The sequence below is a fragment of the Sturnira hondurensis genome, unplaced genomic scaffold, assembly GCF_014824575.4.
Source record: "Sturnira hondurensis isolate 20B ecotype Veracruz unplaced genomic scaffold, ASM1482457v3 Scaffold0004322, whole genome shotgun sequence".
NCBI classification, from domain to species: domain Eukaryota; kingdom Metazoa; phylum Chordata; class Mammalia; order Chiroptera; family Phyllostomidae; genus Sturnira; species Sturnira hondurensis.
In genome coordinates this window covers 4,490,798-4,512,450 of record NW_028076953.1, presented here as the reverse complement: position 1 = coordinate 4,512,450, position 21,653 = coordinate 4,490,798, and the positions used below count along the sequence as shown (strand labels likewise).

General features: G+C 46.6%; 1 protein-coding gene across 3 annotated transcripts in view; it reads left to right on the top strand.

Moving 5' to 3' along the window:
• Positions 1-21,653, top strand: part of ABCA4 (ATP binding cassette subfamily A member 4) — a 134,182-nt gene that overhangs the window by 43,891 nt on the left and 68,638 nt on the right. For all 3 annotated transcript variants that reach the window (XM_037045524.1, XM_037045525.1, XM_037045523.1), the window contains exons 12-15: positions 14,660-14,865; positions 15,443-15,619; positions 17,551-17,773; positions 21,396-21,617. In XM_037045524.1, the coding sequence (XP_036901419.1) occupies positions 14,660-14,865; positions 15,443-15,619; positions 17,551-17,773; positions 21,396-21,617 (828 nt within the window). The remainder of the gene's footprint in view (positions 1-14,659; positions 14,866-15,442; positions 15,620-17,550; positions 17,774-21,395; positions 21,618-21,653) is intronic.

The following is a 21,653-nucleotide window of genomic DNA, read 5'->3' as shown; positions in this document are numbered from 1 at the left end:
TTGGACAGAAGAGATGGGCTCTATTCCTTTATTCTCTCAGAATGGAGTTCAGGGTTTTTCACAATGTTTTGGTGAGGTGCTATCAGTAGGAGATAGATCATGAATAGAATTTTTTTTATTTGTCACCATTAAATGTCTGAATTTTAAACAGATTCTTAGACTAGGGGTTCATATCCAGAACTGCTACCTTCACTGGGAAGCTCCATGAGATTTCCCAGTTCAAACTGGGCTTCTTCAGCATTTTGGCTTTTCTAACAAAGACATCGTGGAGCAAAGAAGTAGATTGGCAAGCCTTCTCTGTGTCTTTCCCAGTGCTATCTAGAGCCCGTTTACTGACCACTTCTTTTCAGTCATGTGTCTGCACCTCTCGGGTCATGATTTCCATCTTCATCTTCCGGATTTGGCAGACCTGTTGATACGGAGCATAGAAGGTCCTCCAAATCCGACTGTTGTGTTTTCAGTAAAAGCAGCACAGAATAGACAAAGCAAATAGCCATGGGGTAGCCCATCAACACAGGCTTCAGTCATGGTTCGCCATTTTTTGACCACAGAGCACATTTTGTCCTGGGTAAGGTCTGTGCCATGGAAGTTAGGCAGCTTTCGCCCTGAACATCCTCAGTAATTAGCTTGAATTTTCTAAATGCACCTTCGTCATTCTGCAGATCAACGAGGCTCACTTCAAAAACACAACCTTTGAGACCATCAGACATGATTTTGTTTCCTTGCATCCTCGTGACCAGTGTTGTTCCAATATTTCTTCATTGAACATAACTGGTGCTTTCATATCACACCAATCTTACTTAGAAAATGGATCAGCTACTTTCTTCTTGACTCCCTTTTAACACCGTTCTTTAGGCTCTTGTTCTTGCCTACTGCCATGGCGCTGCTCAGAAAGCCAAAAGGGGCAGTGACGAAGAATATTTCTTGTCTTGTCTGACTTGACATTTGAGGGGTAACATAAAGGTCTTCTTTTCTTAAAGCATTCATTTTTTCTGGGTAGCTTGTGCTTAATGTAGAACCAGATACCCAACAGAAACTTTAAGAATCCAGCCTCTGGTGCCAGATTGCCTGGGTTTAAATTCCTGCTAGTTGTGCTTCAGTTTCCCCATCTATAAAATAGGGATATTAGTAGTTCTTACCTAGTAGGCTTGTTACGAGAATCAAATTAATTCATGCCAAGCACCTAGAACAGTTCCTGGCATATAATAAGCACTTAGTAAATATTATCTTTTAAACAAAATACAAACAAATAAAAAATACTGCTGAAGAGGAGAAAAGTGGCAATGATGAAATCAGGTCCAACCACTAAACCACCCCTGCTCCTCCTCCAGGGATTACAAAGCCCCTAATTACACCCAGTCTCCACCACCAACACTTCCCCAGGGCTTCATAATCCCATTAGCCTGCTGAAGAGCTCCTAGGCAAAGGCCAGGTGGCCACAGGTCAGTGGCCTCCCCAGGGGTCCCTAAGAGGGGTTTTGATGGTGCAGAAGCTTGGCAGGTGATTATGAAGAGGTTTCTGATCTTCCTGCCTGTGGGGAGAGGGAGGAGGAAAGCCAGGAGGGAAGGACCTGAAAGGAGAAGGCAGGAGGCGGGTATGCACAGTGAGGGAGAAACCGATCATTGCGATTGGCCCTGGGTTTTCCTGCTGTTGTTCTTGTGTTTGGGAAGTCCGGAGGAGCCATGGAGAGCCCCAGCTCCCATTCTGAGGGTCTGTCTGGGACAGGGTGGCAAGTGTGTTCCTTCACAGACTGTTTACAGCTTGGCTGAGGCTTTCCTTGTCAGTAATGCAACTGTTACCAAAGTGCTGTGAGAGCTTCCTGGCCAGCCTCTAAGCCCCCTTGAGCTACAGAACCGAACTAAGAGCAAAGACCCTTAAGCCTTTTATTGTTACCGGGAAGGGAGTGATCCAGTGGGTTTTTCTCTTCAACTAATAGAAAAGCTAAATCCCCTTCCCTTCTGCTTGAGGTGAGGTCTTAGCTACTGAACTTTCCACTGAGTGGCCTGGAACGTGCCCCATTCCCCAGGGGCCACCTTGCTCCTGGGGAGCAAGCATGTGATGTTAGACTACAAGTTACGGACAACTCTCACCCATCCAGTGAGGGCAAGTAGTCCTGGACCTCTGCCTCCTATGAGCTGTGTCACTCTAAGAAAGTCACTTACTTTCTAAGGCTTAGCTATTTTACCTATATGTCCGGAGATTAACGCAACGAACCTTATAGGGTTGTTGCTGACAAAATGAGAGACGTGTGCAGAGCACTCAGAACACCGATGCCATTGGTCAGTTAGGCACGGGTGTGAATTCTCTGCCCTTGAGTGCCTCGTCCATCAGGTGGGGCGGGGCGGGGGCGATAGCGCCTTCTCAGGTAGCTGGGAGGATGAAACGGGAGAGGGCCGGGTGCACAGCAGAAACTTTTGATGCGTGGCAGCTCTTGCTGTGAGCCACATGGATGTCTAGCCCTGAACCACAGACCAAGTCAGGAATGTACCTTTCTTTCAGATTCCAAACTCGGTGTAAACATTACCCAGGGACTGTGAAGCTATTCTTCACATTAACCTTAGTGAATTGGCTTAGAATCAGGAATGTCAGGCTGTTCCTGCAGGGCCAGCAGGATGGCCCTGGGGACATCCTGGCAGTTTTGTGGAGATGGCCCAGTGGCTCTGGAACTTGTCTTGTTCTCAGTTGGGGGTTTCTATGACCTCATTCATCCTATAACCGTATTCTGTCTTCCCCATGATGCCCTGCCCTCAGCAAGGTCGGGGGGAGGGTAACAACAAATTAATGGAAGGCAGACTTCCTGGTCAGCAGGTGTGCAGTGTGGACCAGGGAAAGGGGCGATGATTTGGGGAGCCTCACATCTCAAGCATGTGGAGAGATACATTTCTCCGGGCCTTCTGGTCACACTGTTTGTCACATCTAAGGGGACCGAGGGCCAGTGAGTCTTCATTTGGGTCAGCATCTTAGGCTAGTATGTTTCTACCTTTATGGGAAAGCACAATTAGAGAAATTAATAATTTATTCTTTTGATTACCCTTTAGTTAAAACAAACATACAGCCCTCCCCATTGATTTCTTTGTTTGGGGAATGGTTAGGCCTGGCACAGATGAAACATTATTTATAGAGTTCACAGTGTATTTTAATTTCATAGTATATTCAAATTTCAGATCTCAAATGTCACATCAGGAAGCTGAATTCAGCCCAACTTTAGTATGAAAATACCTCTAAGCAATATGTAAAACTCTACTTCAACCAGTTCCAACTGCCTGTCCCTAAACCTTGAAAAAAGCATGTATTCATCAATTGCCTTTTCCTCTGCTGTCAACACAGCCACTACAGGTGCGTAGCTCTTTCTGTCTGCGCGGTGGCGGCCTTGTTGATGGATTGGCGGTGTGGGGCTTTGCTGGACCGCCTCTCCTCTGTGCCTCGCATGCTGTTGGCCACAAGCCATCACCACCCAACCAGATGGAGCTCGGGGGTGAATTTTTCAGGATAACCTAAGAAAAACTCAATTAGGAAGATAAAGCTACTGATCATGTAACAGAATTTAGAGACAAATGTGTGGATGCTTGCAGAGTATCTGTCCTATTGCTCTCTTCTGTGGATTCATTAACTCCAAAATGGGCATCGGGAGGCTGGGGTGAGGTTGCAGGAGAGGGAGGAAGGGTACAGACGTGTGGACCATGAGGGCAGTACTATTTCACGAGTGACGAACTGGACCATAAGCAACTAACTCATGGGTGGCGACCTCATTTCACGCTTCATCAGTCTCTCAGAAACAGAACTGGGCTGACCAAAGAGAACACAGGTTGGGGGTGGCCTGCACTCATGGGTGGAGGCAAGGGGCTTGGACTTGAGTCTGGGGCACTTTTACATGTCATCTTGTACACCGCTCTTAACTACCTGCCCGGCAGGCATGACTACTGTCATTTTATAGAATTGAAAAAATGGCATTCCTGGCATGCCACAGCAGAGAGCAGGAACCCGGAATTCCGATCCAGACCTGCCTGCCTCCGATAAGGATGTTCTTTCTCCTATATAACGAGGGGCATGTGAGTGAGGGATCAGTAAGAATTGGTTGGGTAAATTATGTAATGAGTCAGATGAAGTCACCGATCATTTTATAGTATTGACGATAACAGGCACTATTCTGAGTGGGGCTTTTCTGCTCGAAAATACCTAGGTTTATGGTAGAAAACCAAAAAGATTTGAGCTCATTCCATCATTCATATATTTGCATCTATTGAACTCCCTACATCTGAATAAACATGACCCACCCAGAGCCCTGGAAGCTCATACTCTATGGGGAGAGAGAAGCATGCGATTAGATAATGTCACAGTGGTGGAATCTCAAAGAATGGCCAGAACAATAATTCAGTCTGATGGCATAGAAACAGGTTGCACAACTCCAAATTCAAAATGTCACAGATCCTCCAAGGATTGCCAATTCTTCCTCCCAGTTATCTCTGAAATCCCTCCTCCCCTTCTTCACGCACGGCTTCTGTTTACAGAGGCCTGGGGCATCTGCGTTAGCTGGTCTGGGGCCTCCAGTCTCTCACTCCTTCCATTAAGTTCCCATGTCACCTCCAGTGAGATGCTTCTGAAACCCTAGCCTCACCATGGTGTGCCTGCCTAAAGCTCCTCAGTATCCCCTTATTGCCATTATGGTGAAGCCCACCATGCCCTAGCCCCCTCACGACTCTTCCACATTATATAGAATGGACAGCATACTGAGTGGCTGACCCCACACTGTCTCAATGCCCGCATCCCCTTTCAGGACCCAGCCCCTGTATTTCAGGGCTTCTGTGTCCTGCAACCATATTCCCTCCATCGTACCCCTCCCCACTCCCATAAACCTGAATCCCTTAAAGTTCCATACTGTCTTATTATTTTTTTAATCCTCACCCAAGGATATGTTTATTGATTTTAGAGCCAGAGAAAGGGTATGAGAGAGTAAGAGAGAGAGAAAGAAAACACTGATTGGTTGCTTCCCCTACATGCCCTGACCACAGATTGAACCCACAACCTAGGTATGTGCCCTGACCTGCCACCTTTTGGTGTACAGGACAATGCTCCAACCAATTGAACCACTTGGCCAGGGCTTATTTATCTTTTGATTTCCCGATTTACCTCCGCATAGCTGCTGTGGCATAAAGTAGACATTCATTAATGCCAAATTAAAACTGAAAATACATTTAAAGCTGGGCCTTAAAATTTCAGTTTGCTGGCTCAGCAAGGCAGAAAGACAGTCTCGGGTAGATGGAAGACTGTCAGCAGAGTACAGAGGAAAAACCTGCAACACAAGTTCAAGAGAAGCAGAGTCTGGATAAGGGTGTGGCTGTCCATCGGGGAGTGGTTGGGCCTGGGGAGCAGCAGTAGTGTCCAGAGATGGGGCTAGAAAGGTCAGCTGGCCTGGTCTTGTTACAGAACAGTCATACAGGGGCCCGGACTCCAGAGGATGGTATACTAATACCATCCAGACCACCTACTGGGCTCGATTGTCCGCCAACAATCAGAAAAACATCTCTCAATGCTAGCGATTTGTGAAAAGGAAAGGAAATGTTTATTGAATGCTATACAGACTTTAAGTAGTGACCTAATGTCTTCACTAAAATATCAAAGTTCTTTAGGATATATACCTATGCACACGGCGCTCCCTCCTCCCCCTGCCCTAATTCGGGGTACCGTAACTCAGGAAAAGAGCACACGTCTGTGTTTCCAGGCCACTGGCACCATCAGCTGTGTCGCCGTCCAGGCAGGATCTCTAACTAATCTGAAGCCATGTGGCACCTTCTCGTGGCCTACTGACAAGAGTTCTTTGTTCCCGTTTTCCAGGCAAAGTCTCTCCTGCTTCCCAGGTGAAAGGGAGCACCCCAAAGCTGTGTGGGCCTCTTCTACCAAAGCTGTAGGGGTCCCCCCTCTGGCTAAGCCTCATGGTTCTCCCTTCTTCCACCAGAGCCAAGAGGGGGGCCCTCACTCTCCCCAAAGCGTGTGGCTCTCTCTTTTTCTTCTTACATGGCTGTTGGGAGGTTCCCACTCTGGCTAAGCTGCGTGGTACTCCTCCTAATGGCTGCCATGTCTGGATTTAAATCCCCACGCCACTCTTCCTCTGTATCCCCATTTCCGACTCCTCCTACAATCAGTTACACCTGCCAGCATTCCTGTATTATTCCAAGTTAACTGGGCTGCCATCATGAGTCTGGGCAGGTATGGCCCCACGTCATGGAGCCAATCATCTCCAAGCTCCCACACAGGCAGGCGCTGTAATTCCAGGGACCTGCCCCCCAGTTACATCTTGGGGGGAATGACTTCCATCCCCCTGATTCCAAGCATGGCCACAGCTATTTAACATATCCAAGTGACCTACCAAAGGTTATAGATATGTTAAATGACCATGCCATGGATTAGCTGCAAGGCTGTGGCTGTACAAAACAGCCCTGCATGTTCCTGCTCCATGTGTCCCTTCCCCCAACTCACACCTGTGGGGGAAGGGGTGAGGACATCTTATATGTCTCTCCAACATTTCCTAGACACCTTGAGTTCTGGACCCCATTCTAAATCCCTTTTTTGTCCCCCCCCCCGCCCCCCACCGGCTGCACCCTGTATCAGTCTGTGGGCAGCTTCATCCTGTAGGGGATAAGATGTCATCTCTGGTACTTATTTACAGGCTCTGTGAGTTTGGGCCACAGTGGTGTCTCACTGCCTGAGAAATGAGGGTGATGGTGGGGCTGCAGTTCGGTGGTGCTCCCCAAAGTGGCTGAATGGGAATGTGCTCAGACTGGTCAGTGGCCAGCTCTATGGACCACTAAATATTTTAAACATGGTAATAACTGCCTCCCAGAGTTGTCGGGATGATTAAATATGACAGCTTTGAGAGCTCAAGTCTCCTGCAGTTGTCAACCAAATTATTGGTTGTTTTCCCTGGGACCCAACTAAATAGCAAGCATTACCTAGAGGCTTTGCCCCAGTGTGAGGCTTCCTGCTCCAACGCGGTCTTTTTATTTGCTCCACTATTGTATTTATTTGTTTTAGGAACAGGCATTTTTTAACAGCAGTGCATTTCCTGTCCTTTTGTTTTTCAGCCATGGTGCATTTCCTCACTCTTTGTGGCTGCCCCGTTTCAGAGGTCTGTTCACCAGCCCAATGTGTTACATGAAATTTGTTGCACTGCCTTGGGCTCTATCTCACCATCCCAACCAAGCACACAATCCAGAGCTATGTTAGCCAGTGCCATTTCCCATGCGGTGTGAGACGAATCTTAAGGGTAACAGTCTAGATCTGCTAGGAAATCCATTCTGGGATGTTTGCCCACACCCACTGGCATTTTTCAAAAGGACCCCAGGTGTCTACATTAACACCAGCAGGACCACTTTGGGCCTCCATTGGCATCCATCAGCCGCTTTGTGCTCAACCTGAGTCGGCAATTAAAGGTAAAAGAGGTAGGATGATAGAGCCAAGATCTCTAAGTGGGGGTGCAGTGCCTCCCTTATCCCTGAAGACTCACCCCCCATACATCCTGAGTGTGTTAGGGGGTGTGCAAAATATGTCAGTGCAGGGTGCCTGCCCCCTTTGACTTACAAGTTTAAACAAAAAGGTTTTATTTCTATTCTTCCACTGGACAATGTTTCCCACTTAATAAATAATTTAATTTATCTATTACTTAATGTGTTTGAGTTGGAGTCGGAGAGGTCACAGCCAAAGAAGGGAGCCTGCTGCTACTGCAGCTTCTCCTCCCGAGGTGGTGTTTGATTTAGCTGTGTAAACAGATGACTGCACTCTGCAGAGGTCTCCAGCGCAGCTGCCTGCCCTGGAGAGAGCTCCGGCCTCTTCCGCCAGGATGAACTCTGCTTCCTGGGGACTTTCAGCAAAACAGCCGAATCATAGGACTTGTGTGGACATCAAAGAGTGGTGGCCCTACCACCTGGGTTTTGCTACAGCAGTTGGGAACTGAAGGAGACACGGAAACCCCTTTTAGGGCATTGTGGGGCTGAGATGCTGAACTCTTGATTGCAAAATGCGCCCAGAATCTACCTGAGACCGTAAGACACTGTCTCTTTATTCACTGACAATGCCCTTTGAATTCTTTTCCTAGTAGTAGTGCTATCTTTATATTTGCTTCTTACATTGGCCAGTCCTTATTCTATCTCATTCTTCCCTGCCATCCATAATTGCACAATTTCTGTTTGTGTAGAGCCAAATAGGTTTTAAGATTCTATTTATATATTTTTAGAGAATGGGGAGAGGAGGGAGAAAGAGAGAAAGGGAGAGAAACATTAGTTGCCTCTCGCAGGCCCCCAACTGGGGACGTGACCTGCCACCCAGGTGTGTGCCTTGACCAGGAAGCAAGCTGGTGAGCTTTTGTTCGCAGACCAGTGCTTAATCCACTGAGCAGTACAAGCCAGGCCCCGGACAACTTTTATAGATAGACTCCATGGCCTCAGCCTCATTAGAACCTACTATATTTCTTTCTTTAAATTTTTTTTATTGTTGTTCGGTTACAGTTGTCCCTATTGTTCCCCATTACTATCCCCTGCCCTGCCCACTTCCACCTTCCATATTCAGTCTTCTCCCTGCCCTGGTTGTCTTTGTCCATGATCCCTTATACATGTTCTTTGATGACCCTTCCCTTTCTTTCCCCCGATATCCCCTTCACCCCTTCCCTCTGGTTACTGTCAGTTCGTTCTTTATTTCCATGTCTCTGGTTCTATTCTGCTTGCTTGTTTGTTTTGTTAATTAGGTTCCACTTATAGGTGAGATCATATGGTATTTGTCTTTCAGCACCTGGCCTATTTCACTTAGCATAATGTTCTCCAATTCCATCCATGCTGTCGCAAAGGGTAGGGGCTCCTTCTTTCTTTCTGCTGCGTAGTATTCCATTGTGTAAATGTACCACAGTTTTTTGACCCACTCATTTGCTGATGGCCACTTAGGCTGTTTCCAGCACTTGGCTATTATAAATAACACTGCTATGAACATAGGGGTGCATAGGTTCTTTTGAATTGGTTTTCAGGATTTTAGGGTATAATCCCAGCAGGGGAATTGCTGGGTCAAAAGGCAAACCTATTATATTTTGACTTACAAGATAATGAGACCAGAGCAAATATGTATGTAGAAATTAATGGCCTTGGCCAAGGGTTTAGTCATTAATCTTTGCCTCCCAGAGGCAAAAGAGAGTATCGTGTACATTCTCACATACATAGACAGGCTCATTAGCCAGGATTTTAACTTCAAAAACCAGAGCAAATACCAACAGGGAATGGGGCAGGCTTCGTGGCCTCAATGTAAGAATTCAAGGGTGTAGCCTGAGTTATACCTCAGAGGACAACCCAGGGACTTCTGATTAATGTCCAGAGCTGCCTTCACAATTGCTCAGCCTTGACCTCAGGAAGATTTGGTGCAAATGATATTCAGGATTAACTTCATCAGAACTTCTTATGGGTAGAATGTCTGAGTTTCACCTAATGGCCAAAGAGTGGCCAGTGAGCAGCAGTGGGTTAGGACCCACCCCACCCCTCCCTCGTTGCTCAGGTGGGGCGTGGGGCTTTGGCTTTGTCCACAGCATTGTTCTGACCAGATGAGGTGCTGTGGTCAGTTCAGGACCAGTTGTGTTCCCAGATGTATTGTTTAAAAAAAAATAACTGCCTTCCTCCCCGGATAGACATGAATGAAAGGTACTCTGGCAGAGGCTTAAAATCCACTAGACTCTGTTGACTTTTAAGATATTTTTTGAAAACAGTAATAAAAATGGCATTTATTGAGACAGCTTAACTATGCGGCTAACTGGACCCTATCCAGAGGATGTTCACTGTGACCCATTGTACCTTGTGAGTGGGTTGGGAGGGACCATGGTAACTGACTTCCTAAGGCCGTCGTGTGGCTTCAGAGCATTAATACAAGCAAAGCCCTTGGGCCAGTTTGGGGCAGCAATAAGGATGAGCACCAGCTTTTATTCTCACCAGGAGGCGCTGGCTGGCCCTTCACACACGCTGCCACGCAGTCCTCAGAACACGGTTCTGAGGCAGGGCGCATCTCAGTCCTACAGAGGGAAACAGAGGCCACACAGGTAGAAAACAACAGGGTGGGGACGGTTTTCAGGGCCATTGTCTCTCAAACACTATGTTACACCACTTTCCAAGATGAGGAGATAATCCAACTTTGAAAAGGGGTCCGATGTGTTCCAGGGTAGAAATGAGTGTTTGCAGACCTTTTAAGTTTTGTTTTTCCAGAGAGTATCAGGGTACCAATCTGGGGGGACAGAGCAGGAAACCTGACTATATCAGCTGCCAGATAAGACAGCTGGGATGGAGCCCACGTCACTGCGGGACCCAGCAATGCACTCTGAAGTGCATTTGTCTTTATTGGGTTTTTTTGTTGTTGTTATTGTTGTTTTTCTGTTTTGCTTCACTGAGAGTTGAGCTCTCATTAACATCATAGCAAAAACTCACTTTTCACTGATTTCTGCTAGTTTACCGTATGAATTTTGGGTGTACAGGATTATTTTCAAAACACAGTACTGAAGCTATATTTCTTACAGCATTCAGGACTTGTAAATTGAGTTCAATTTGGTAAACACTTATAGAGTCCTTCTCATGAGAAAATACTATTCTAGAGACGGCAGTGAGCAAGACAGGGCCGCTGATCTCAAGGACTTACTGTAGCTGGAGCTGTGCTGACCTGTGCAGTAACCAGGGCCACAGGCGGCTTTTTTTATTTATTGTCCTTGGTTGGTGTCGCTCAGTGGGTTGACTGCTGGCCTGCCAACTGAAAAGTCGCCGGTTTGGTTCCCAGTCAGGGCACATGCCTGGGTTGCGGGCCAGGTCCCCCGTCAGGGCACATGTGAGAGGCGACTGATTGATGTTTCTCTCACACATCGATGTTTCTCTCCCTCCTTTCCTCCCTCCTTTTCCTCTCTCTAAGAATAAATAAATAAAGTCTTTTTTAAACATTATTTATTTATTTATTTATTTTAGACAGAAGGAAGGGAAGGAAGGACATAGAAAAAAAACATTGATTTGTTGTTCCACTTATTTATGCATTCCTTGGTTGCTTCTTGTATGTGTGCCCTGACCAGGGATTGAACCCACAACCACAGTGCATTGGGATGACACTCCAACCAACAGAGTCCCCAGCTGGGACTTTTTAAATCTGAATTAATTCAAGTGAAAAATTCAGTGCCTCAGAGGCACTAGTCACATTTCAAGTGCTCATGGCCCGCTGTGGTTCCTGGCTCCCATATGGGGTAGGGCATCAATACAGAGCATTTCTACATCCCAGAAAGTTCTACTGGTCAGTGCTGTCTAGGTCGAGAGATCTTCCAGCTTAGAAACGGTGCTGCCCTGACTTTGTGGTTGGAGTGCGGCTCACCTTAGAACAGTGTGCAGGGAACAGCGCCACCCTGAGGCTCCACACGGAGACATCGATTCAAAGTCTGCTTCTGACCTACACTGACAAAGTGGGCAAAGCCCTTTACCGCTCACCTCTCCAATGCCAGTTCCCTCAGGTACCTCAAGGACATGAGACCACAAGATTTCTACAACTCCTTCCGTTCAAATCTCCTGGGAGGCTGTGAGTGAACTGGTAGAACATCGTGTGGTGTGTGTGTGCCACAGCTAAAAGAAACTAAAAAAGTCCATCTCCCAAAATAATTTCATCTTCATTTTAGATTTTTTTGCAGATTCATTCTAATTTCTATTCTAAAATTTTACATATGCAGTCCTAAACTCACCAAACTGATTTTTAAACTGAGATTATTTTATTATTCATCTTTGTAGAATGTCAAGTTCTCCCTAAAAGAAATTTAAATTTATCTTCTAAAATATACTCTCATAGTTCCAGTTCTATGTCTCCACCCCCAAGCAGCAGACTGCCAATTCTCTCAACCAGGGGAGAGAATTATTGAGGGAGCTTGGTCTTGGGCTGTGATGCACATCTACATACCAGATCTCCCCTCGCCCCACAAAAACCATCAAGCAGCAAGCCCCACAAATAGGGTAGAACATGATTTCTACCTAGAAGAAGTAAGTAAACATTTACCACAATAACAGGTAGAACATGATTTCTACCTAGAAGAAGTGAACATTTACCGAGGACCTTCTATGTCATGAGGAACTTAAGTCCTTCATCTCACTTAAGGACTGGGCAATGTTAGGCTGAGCAATGCTTGCTCACAAAGAATAACTCACTAAAGAAAAATTCCCATTTCCCTTAACTCTATGATGTGTGCCTACACAATTCTATTTCATTTTTTAAAAACAACTTACTTGTTGTGGTGTCCCTTAAGCGTTAAACCTCCCAATTTTGCCATGTACCTGTATTCCTCCTTCCTGTATCAGCTGGAAAACTAATAGCATCCTTTGTTTTCTATCTTTTCACCTAGAAGACTGAGAACATTCCAGGGGACCCACTCCCAGGATGTGGGGTCTGGGGCGGGACATTCAGTTCAGAAGGCCCAAGAGGGTTGATTGGCTGTACCTTGTTTTTCTCATCCAGCTCCTCAGTGAAGAGTTCCGGTTCACCCTCTGACACCCAGGGTGGGATTCAGTAGTGAGGGGGTTTTTGGTCAATGAGTTCGGTTTGCCTGCTTCTGACCACAGGAGCTTGGGTCTCTGGTTGGTTCTCTAGGATCAGGCCGCCTGTCTCACTGCTTCATTTTTCCTGGTAGTTGTTGTGGGAACCACTGAGCTGGAGTTTGATACCTACTCTACCGCTTTGGAGAAGTTACTCAGCCTCTTTGAGCCTACGTTTCCTGGGCTGCAAAGTGAGGATAAGTGATAACTGCTCTCCTACTTTCCCAACTGGTCATGAGCATGTAGAAGGCCTGTGGACCCAGTAATAACTGTGGCTCCTGATGTGGGGGAAAGAAGTCTAGTCCTGGGGTTGGAGACGGGGAGGGAATTCAGGCCCTGCCGTGTTCTAGCTGTCTGACCTCTGGCAGGGCCCCTGTGTTCAGTTTCTCTTAGTGAAATGAGGATTCCAGGTAACTCAGGCTCTGTGAGAATGAATTCGTTCCTTTAAGCCTGACTTGCACCAACAGCTTCCTAACCACTCTTCCTGCTTCCTCCCTTCCCCCACCAGTGATCTTTTGAAAACAGGATCTGATCCCAAGTCTTGTCCCTGCTTATAGCCCTGCAGTGGCTCCCTGGGGCTTTTAAGGTTTGTCTGGAACATGCCTGGTTTTAGCACAGAGAACCTCATGTCCTGGGAAACTCCTCTGTAAGTTGGCCCCACTCTAGAATCTAGCAGAGCAACTGATCTTGTTCCCACCCAGCTTCCTAGGGCTCATCTCTCACCATACGTCTATCTCTCTTTGCGGACATAATTCCATGCGCACTGGAATGACTGGAGAGTATTTGAGAAAGTGCTGATGCCAAGGCCTTCCTCTTGAGAACCTGATTTCTTTGTTTAGAGTGGGGCCTGGGTGTGGGTATCTTTTTAAGGCTCGTCAGTGGCTCTAAGGCTCAGCCAAGGATGAGGGCCATGCTCTGTTCCCGCGGATCCTCAGACACCCCATGTGCGGTTGCCTGTGCTGAGTAGGCTGCCTTCCCCTCCCCCCCCACTGCATTCCACCCTCAGGCCAGTTCCTGCTCATCTTCTTTCTACTCAGGAGTCTCTTTCTCCAGGCAGCCCTCCCAGAGCTCTCCAGGGAGGCTTAGCTACCTCCTTCTGCTGGGCTCCCAGACTCCCCTGGGCTTGCTTTCATCAGAACCTGATCATTCTGCATTACAATTGTTAGTTTACTCCAACCCTCTCCTTTATTAGGGCTTGGGTTTCCTTCAGGAAGAGATTTTATCTTTGCTTCTTGTATCCCTGGAGCCAAGCAGGCTCTGGCACACGGCAGGCTCTCAGTAAGTGTTCGGGGAGCACACTGATCAAGACAAGGCCATCTGACCTCTTGTGAGTTACATTATAAGAAAGAAACGTCAGTACAATCACCCTAGTGCATTATAGGAACAAGGGGTTAAGGAAAGAAACACATTCAAGTAAATGCTTCAACAAATTTATGAATGACCCCTAATATTCAAATTAAAAGAAATTCTTAGTTTTGCTCTTTGGGGGGTAATGATTTTTTTCTGTTCCAGGGAGAGAAAAAAAGATATGTTAGGAAATTCCTCCATTACCAGCATTACCTGTCATAAAGTGGTGATTGGAAATGATTCTCTGATGGACTCATTTTGGCCCTCTGTTATTTTTTTTTTCCTTCTTCCTTTTCCTCAGCTGGCCATCCTTGCGTGTTTGCAGAGAGGCAGGAAGGTTCACTGTTTCTGTCTTTAAAACTCTTTCATCGGCAGGCTTTCTGATCTTCAAAGCAGCCTGTGTTCAGTGTGACCCCACTCCCTGGACTCCCCACGCTGGGGAGTGAGAGCTGGGAGTATTGTTGTCATTTTGACAGCTTGCATATTTGGACAGCCTGAGAGTACAGACCTCACTAAATCTGCAGGATTTAAAGCAAGTCAGCATTTCCTAGCCCTCTTCCACCCCTGAATCTAGACACATTGAAAAATTGACACCAGACTCCAGAGTTAAGCAAACAGTAAGTTTATAGGTCCCCTTGCATTTGACCTACCCCCTGGGGGCAGCAGCCCTTATCCTCTCTGCCCTTTATTTCAACTGAGTGTGCAGTTGGTGTTCCTCCAACTCTCTCAACCTTTGTGATTATCTCTAGTGCTTAGTCCTGGACAAGTTTGAAAGCTACGATGATGAAAATCAGCTCACAAAACGAGCCCTGTCTCTGCTGGAGGAAAACAGGTTCTGGGCTGGCGTGGTGTTCCCGGACATGCAGCCCTGGACCAGCTCCCCACCACCCCATGTGAAGTACAAGATCCGGATGGACATAGACGTGGTGGAGAAAACCAATAAGATCAAAGACAGGTGATGTTTCAGGAAGTCTCAGAAAGCCCTGGGCATCCCGAGGGATGTATGAGGCTAGGAGACGGGCAGGAGAAACACTTTGGTATCAAAGAACTACACTAACCAGTTGGCGGGACCAGGAGAGCTCAGCCACCTTGTCTTCACATCCCCAACCCGGCACTTCTCCTTGGCTGGCCTTTGTGCAACTTGGAGAGAGAAACCTCACTGAATTATCTTCCTATAAAGATCCTGCAAATGGGGTTTCTTCAAAGTCACTGAGAAATTACATTTGGTACAGAGTAAGGGATTGAGACTGGACACAGTCTCCAAATCAGTGAAGTTATATGAGAAGAAATAAGAAATTTTGGAAAACTCAAAGTAGAGCCCTTGAATGAAAGCAATCACAAGTCATGTTGTGGCTAATAGTCATAACTGAGATCTAAATTATGAACCAGAAAATAGAATTGGATGGCTTGGGAAAGCTTGGGGGAAATAGTCCAAGAGAGAGTTCTGAGTCACCTTGCGCTTGTGAATCGGGCAGGAGCTGTTTGTTCCCACTCCCATCCCTCATCCCTCCCTGCCTTGGGTTTTTCCTTAGGTACTGGGATTCTGGTCCCAGAGCTGATCCGGTGGAAGATTTGCGATACATCTGGGGAGGATTTGCCTACCTGCAGGACATGATTGAACGGGGTATCACAAGGAGTCAGGCCCAGGCTGAGGTTCCAGTTGGAATCTACCTGCAGCAGATGCCTTACCCGTGCTTCGTGGATGACTCGTGAGTGGGAGCCTCCCAGTCCCATTCCTGGATAAGCTAATCAGGTTGTTAGGTGGGGCAGGGGTGCTCCCCAGGCTTCAGTCTCTTTGGAGAGAAACCCTGGGGACTGGGGCCAGCTCGGAGAGAATGCAGGTCTGACTGAGGAGATGGCCTCTACAGGCTCTAGGCAGGGCCAGATGGGCAAGTGAAGTGGCAGGAGAAAGGAGCTGGTGTTGTGGGTGGAAAAGGGAAGCTAAAAATTAAATCAAGAGGAGTGAGGCTGAGGGAAGGGAGAAAGGTATGCAAAATTTCCACTACATAGTATGTGTGGTATGTGGAAGGGTCTGGTCAGAGCGCTTGCCCAGTGACCGTCAAATCAACAAGCGAGGAATCTGCATTGCAAGCCGGTCCGGTTCCTAGGAGCCTCATAATAATGCAGCTCTTTCCCTAATTAGCATTCCCAGGATGTATGCCTAATGAAAGGTAGAGGAATGTGTTGGATAAGCTCAGGTCCTCCCTGCCTGCCACCCCCCTCTCCAGGCCTGTACATTTGTTGTCCAGTAACAAGCTAAGCAAATGGCCTAGTGTTTTCTGACTGTGCACTTGGGGGTTGGTAAAGAGAGTTCCAGAGAGACAGAGAGAGCTGGGAGGGCTCATTTCCCATGGTGAATGGGGGCAGAAATACTCTCAGGACAGAGGCAGAGACCTACACCTGGCTTAGGGATTCAACTCCTATAAAAAAAACTGGGAATGTCACCAGAGTGAACAAGCATGTCTGTGGGGTTCAGGGAGGAGACATGCACAGCCTGAAGAAAAGAAGAGTCAAATTGCCAGCTGGCAAGGTAGTAAAATAAAGCCAGTATGGGTACAGGAAACCCTCTTTCAACATCCTAGTCCAATCCATTCTTCTTCCTCGGCTCTACAGAAGACTAAAGAGATAACAGTGGCCATTCTGTAGTCAGCTTGGGTTTGGATAATAGTCAGAGATGGGAAGTGGAGCCAGGGGCAAAAGTCCAGTTCCACTTTTAGGATCAGAATGGGAGTGTCTGGCAGAGAAGTGGGGTAGAGTGAGGAGATAATCAGGTCTCTGTGTGTTCAGTGGGTGAGAGCCCTCTGTTGGCAGGTCCTAGAAATGCAGGTTTTATGAGTTCATCATTCTCTCTCTAGGGCCATCTCGAGTGAAGCTCTCCCATGCTGTAATTGGGTCCTTCCTGGGACACCCAGCAATTTTTAATAGATAATTCCAAGGGATCTACTAACATATCAAGCACATAAAAAATGTGTGTGAAGTTCACAATAAAGTAATTCTAGATTATCAAATTTACTCTGCTTGCTGAAATGGGTATCCATAGATTTACTCCACAGGTTCATGGCTGAGAGAGTCAGTGGCTATGAGGTCACTGGCTGATTTATTAATGGCCTTCTGAAAGTGCCGCACTGCTTAGTTATTTTGTGCTCTTCCTGCATAACTGGGGTTTGATCCTCCAGGTTAGAGAATGCCGCCCCCTCGGGGAGCCCAAGTATGGATCTCATCACCGCCAGTTCTTTTTGTTTGTGGTCCAAGTCCTTGGGCTTCAGTGCCAATCGGCACACATCTGTCTACTCTGGTCACATGCCACATCATCTAGTCTGCAGTCCTTTCCTGTGATATCTTACAAGTAGGTCTATGTATACTGTGTGACACACACAGTGCGAGTTTATTTACACATTTTACTCACAGAGTATTCATCCGGTTTAACCAAAAAGCTACCCTCTTACTCTAAAGAAAAAGTGATCCTTCGGGAAAAGTGTAGTGTATTGAAAGATTGAAGCCCATTGGGTGCCCAGTGAAAAGTTTCCCACCCTTCCCTTCACCAGGGCCTTGTTCTCAACACATTCATTCAACAAACATTTACTCCACCTCTACCAGGTACAGGGAATTCTACTACTCTGCTTCTCTTCTCCCGTTTCAGTTTCATGGTCATCCTGAACCGATGTTTCCCTATCTTCATGGTGCTGGCCTGGGTCTATTCTGTTTCCATGACTGTGAAGAGCATCGTCTTGGAGAAGGAGTTGAGACTGAAGGAAACCTTGAAAAATCAGGGTGTCTCCAACACAGTGATCTGGTGTACCTGGTTCCTGGACAGCTTCTCTATCATGTCAATGAGCATCTTCCTCCTGACAATATTCATCACGGTAAGCCAGATGGAGAAGGCCCAGAAAATCTTGAATAGTTTGTTCTTTCTACCTTTCCTCCTGTTAATGAACTTGTGTCTAGATTAGTCATCTGATCACCAAGGGTAGCATGACATGTAACTGCCCAGCCATTTTAGCCAAGTCTCCCCCAAGAAGCCACTGTATCATAGCATCTTCCCTGCTCCCACTTCCTGCCCAGGGAGCCACAGTCTACATAGATTACTAGCCCATTTTCATGGACTGTCTGGAGAAGTTGCTATTTGCAGGGCGCAGCACAGGGTGATTCTAATGCAAAGTGTTCTCTCTTTCAAAACACAGAAGAAATGAATACAAGGAGTGCTTTCTTAGGCTTCCTGTCCCAACCACCAGCTGGAGTAGGAGTGTGGAGAGCCTTTTCCGTGTATTAGGTGCAGAGGCCTGGACTGTTTATTGTCTTCATGGTCCCACCACCCGTGCTGCCTGCAGAATCTTCAAGACCTGTTTCAAAGGATGGAATATGGAGTCTATCCTTCCTCAGTGATAGGAGTTTTTATAGCCCCAGATAGCACGCAGAGGTCCATCCTCTGCAAACTTGCAGCTCCCTCACGAGCTAGACTTGGAAATAAAACACTAACTTATTATCTCACAATTATTTTGTATTGTTTCATACTGCTGTCCTTCATTTTTAGTTCCTCCAGAGTAGATGATCTTTTTTGTACTTGTTAAATGGTAAGGAAATGAATTTAGGTCGTTTTTGGTATTTATTTGATGAGATTTGGTGTAAGTTTCAGACCTCAGGCTTTGCAAGCTTCTGGTATAGTGTCACCAAGCTTGTTCTGCCTCTTTACCATCATTGTATTCAGTGACTTTTTGTACCAGGCAATGTGTGTGCTGACCCACAGACTCTCATTGGGTGTTGCCATCCATGCTGGACCACACCTGGTAACCACCTGAGTTGGAATTGTTCAGTTACATATCCTGTCCGACCAGCACATACCCATTGAAACTAAACCCTGCCCCTTCTCTTTGCAGTAAAATATGCTAGCTCTGAGGGGTTTTGATTTCAGTGTTGCACTGAGATCCAGTGAGCTGTGGCCTTAGCCAAACCCTGTGCTAAAGAGCTATCAAAACCAGTGCTGATGTAGAAGTTATTCTCTCTTTTTTTTTTAATTTTAGACAGAGGGGAAGGGAGGGAGAAAAAGAGAGAGAGAGAGAAACAGCAATGTGTGGTTGCCTCTTGCATACCACCTGGGGACCTGGCCTGCAACCCAGGCATGTGCCCTGACTGGGAATTGAACCAGAGACCCTTTGATTCACAGGCCAGCACTCAATCCACTGAGCCACACTAGCCACAGCTTGATGTAGAGGTTATTCTGCTCAACACGACCCAACCCAAATGTGGCTTTAAATGTGCAAAGGATCCCGAAGCTCCACAGAGATGAGGGAGAAGCCGAGCACCTTGTTCCTTCTCATCCTTCAGTCTGCTCCTTTCCCCACTGCCAAGATATCTGTGTCCTCAGAACTAAAGGATTCAAAATGCACAGCATCTGATTTACACAAAATGCATAAACCTGCACGACATCGTGCAATGGCCATTGACTTGTTGCTGGTAATTGACCTTGAGATCCGCCTTCCTAAGAATGAGCACAGGGACTTCAAAGCGTTTATGATGTTAGGTAGAAAATGCTCATCAGGAGTTTCTTGCACAGAAGGTTTCACCTTGTGGGAACCAGAATATTGCTCCAGTGGTGATGGAAACAGAGCTTTCCACACCAGCATAGGATTTTCCTTTCAATGTTACTGCCATCTTTCCCTTCTTCTTCCTTCCCAACTCAGCTATGCAGAAAAGAAGCTGGAAGTTGGTACAATGGGAGGCTTCCCTCGTTATTCTATCTATTGAGAACAAAAAAAGAAAAGTGATCCTTAAAGGAAGCCAAGGCCAATGAAATGATTGGGTCAGCCAAGTGAATTTCATCTCTGCCTTAAATCAGTGAGAAATTCTATAGCCTAGGAGTTGGTAGGACTTTGCTTTGGGCTGGGATAAGAAGTGGATTTCATTCCTCTGAGGACAGCAACAACTGTCTTAAAATTCTTCCAGCCAAAAGCCACAGGTTAAGCGGTGGACTTGCTTTTATTGCACTGTGTGTGATCAGGGAAATTAAGGAAAAGGAGTGAGCTCTCCAGCATGTGGGGTCCTCTCTGATACCAAATCAGAAGCTCTAAGTCCTAGTCTTCACTTTTATTTAGATTTCCTCAAAGTTAGATTATAGTTAAACATGGCTCTCTTCCTCCTGTCTTTGCCGTTCATTTTATTCTACTTTTAAAAAATCTGGTCTATCAAAGCCCAGCTGGTACGAGAGCGTGAGTAGAGGAGAAATGGTAGCAACAGCAGATAAGTAGCACGTTTGTTCTGCTCAACTCTGAGGTGCTCATTACAGGTCTTGCTGATTGGCCTCCCCGCCCCCCCCCAGGAGCCCAGTGCTGCAGGGCACCCCCGCCGGCTCATCAGAGCCAATTCAACAATTCAAGAGATGGGCCTTCTTTGCATCTTCATGCTCTCTAGAACAGGGTGACCTATATATATTTGGAGTTAATGTGCAAAGGATAAAAATCCTCATAGGATGCCACAGCACAGGAGAACAAAGAAGGCCTAATCAATTTGAACATTTCAATTTATTCTGAAGTAGTTTGTCAGCACCTCATTTATATTTAAAATAGCTAGTTTGGACCTGTTTTCTATAAAGCCAAAGTGATCAAATTATTAGTTAATGTGAAAGATACGGAGTATTACTCATAGGTGCTATGAAATGTATTTGTATGACATTATGGATGGGGTATCTACTTCCAAGTGCTATGGATTAATTACTGATATTTCCACCTATGTGAGTGACAAATCTCAGAAAACAAGTACAAATTATGCAGTCAGCAGGCCAGGCCCCAGGCAAAATTTAAAAACTTGCCAGGTAGTCTCCTATCTTCCTCTTTTTAATTTTTAAATTTTAGCGTGGACACATTGCTGCCTTTATATGCTATAAAATGAGTTTCTTGGTTAATTCTGCCTGCTTCTTCTGTTCTTCATCTGTTCAGTCTATCCCAGAGCTACTGATGCTCCAAGACCCCCTACGCAGATCTTCCTCTTGTTCACATCCGACCGAGGATTTGCTTAATTAACACACAGTGATTAGTTGGTACTGACAACATGTTATCCTTCTAAGGAAACGGCATTCATAGGATTTAAGGAACTCAATACATCGAGTCTTTTTTTAAAGATTTTATTTATTTACTTTCAGAGAGACAGGAAGGGAGGAAGAAAGAGAGGGAAACATCAACATGTAGTTGCCTCTCGAGTGCCCCCCACAGGGACCCACCCACAACCCAGGCCTGTGCCCTAGACTGGAAATCAAACCAGCGACCCTTTGGTTCACAGCCCGCACTCAGTCCACTGAGCTACACCAGCCAGGGCTTGATACATTGAGTCTTAAATGTGGAAATTTAGGTACCAGCAACAGGCCGCTAGGAGAGAGCCCCCTGATGCAGAGGGCATCTGAAGGGCCTGGATTCACTGCACAGAGACCACCCTTGACAGGGACAGTGCCCCTGGATGTGGGTGGAAATTACTGACTCAGGAGGTCTCTGGTTTCAGCATGGAAGGATCCTGCATTACAGCGATCCATTCATCCTCTTCCTGTTCCTGTCGGCTTTCTCCACGGCAACGATCATGCAGTGCTTCCTGCTCAGCACCTTCTTCTCCAGGGCCAGCCTGGCCGCAGCCTGTAGTGGGGTCATCTACTTCACCCTCTACCTGCCTCACATCCTCTGCTTCGCCTGGCAGGACCGGATGACGGCCGACCTGAAGATGGCTGTGGTGAGGGACCTTGGGCTCACTCCTGGCATATGCTGT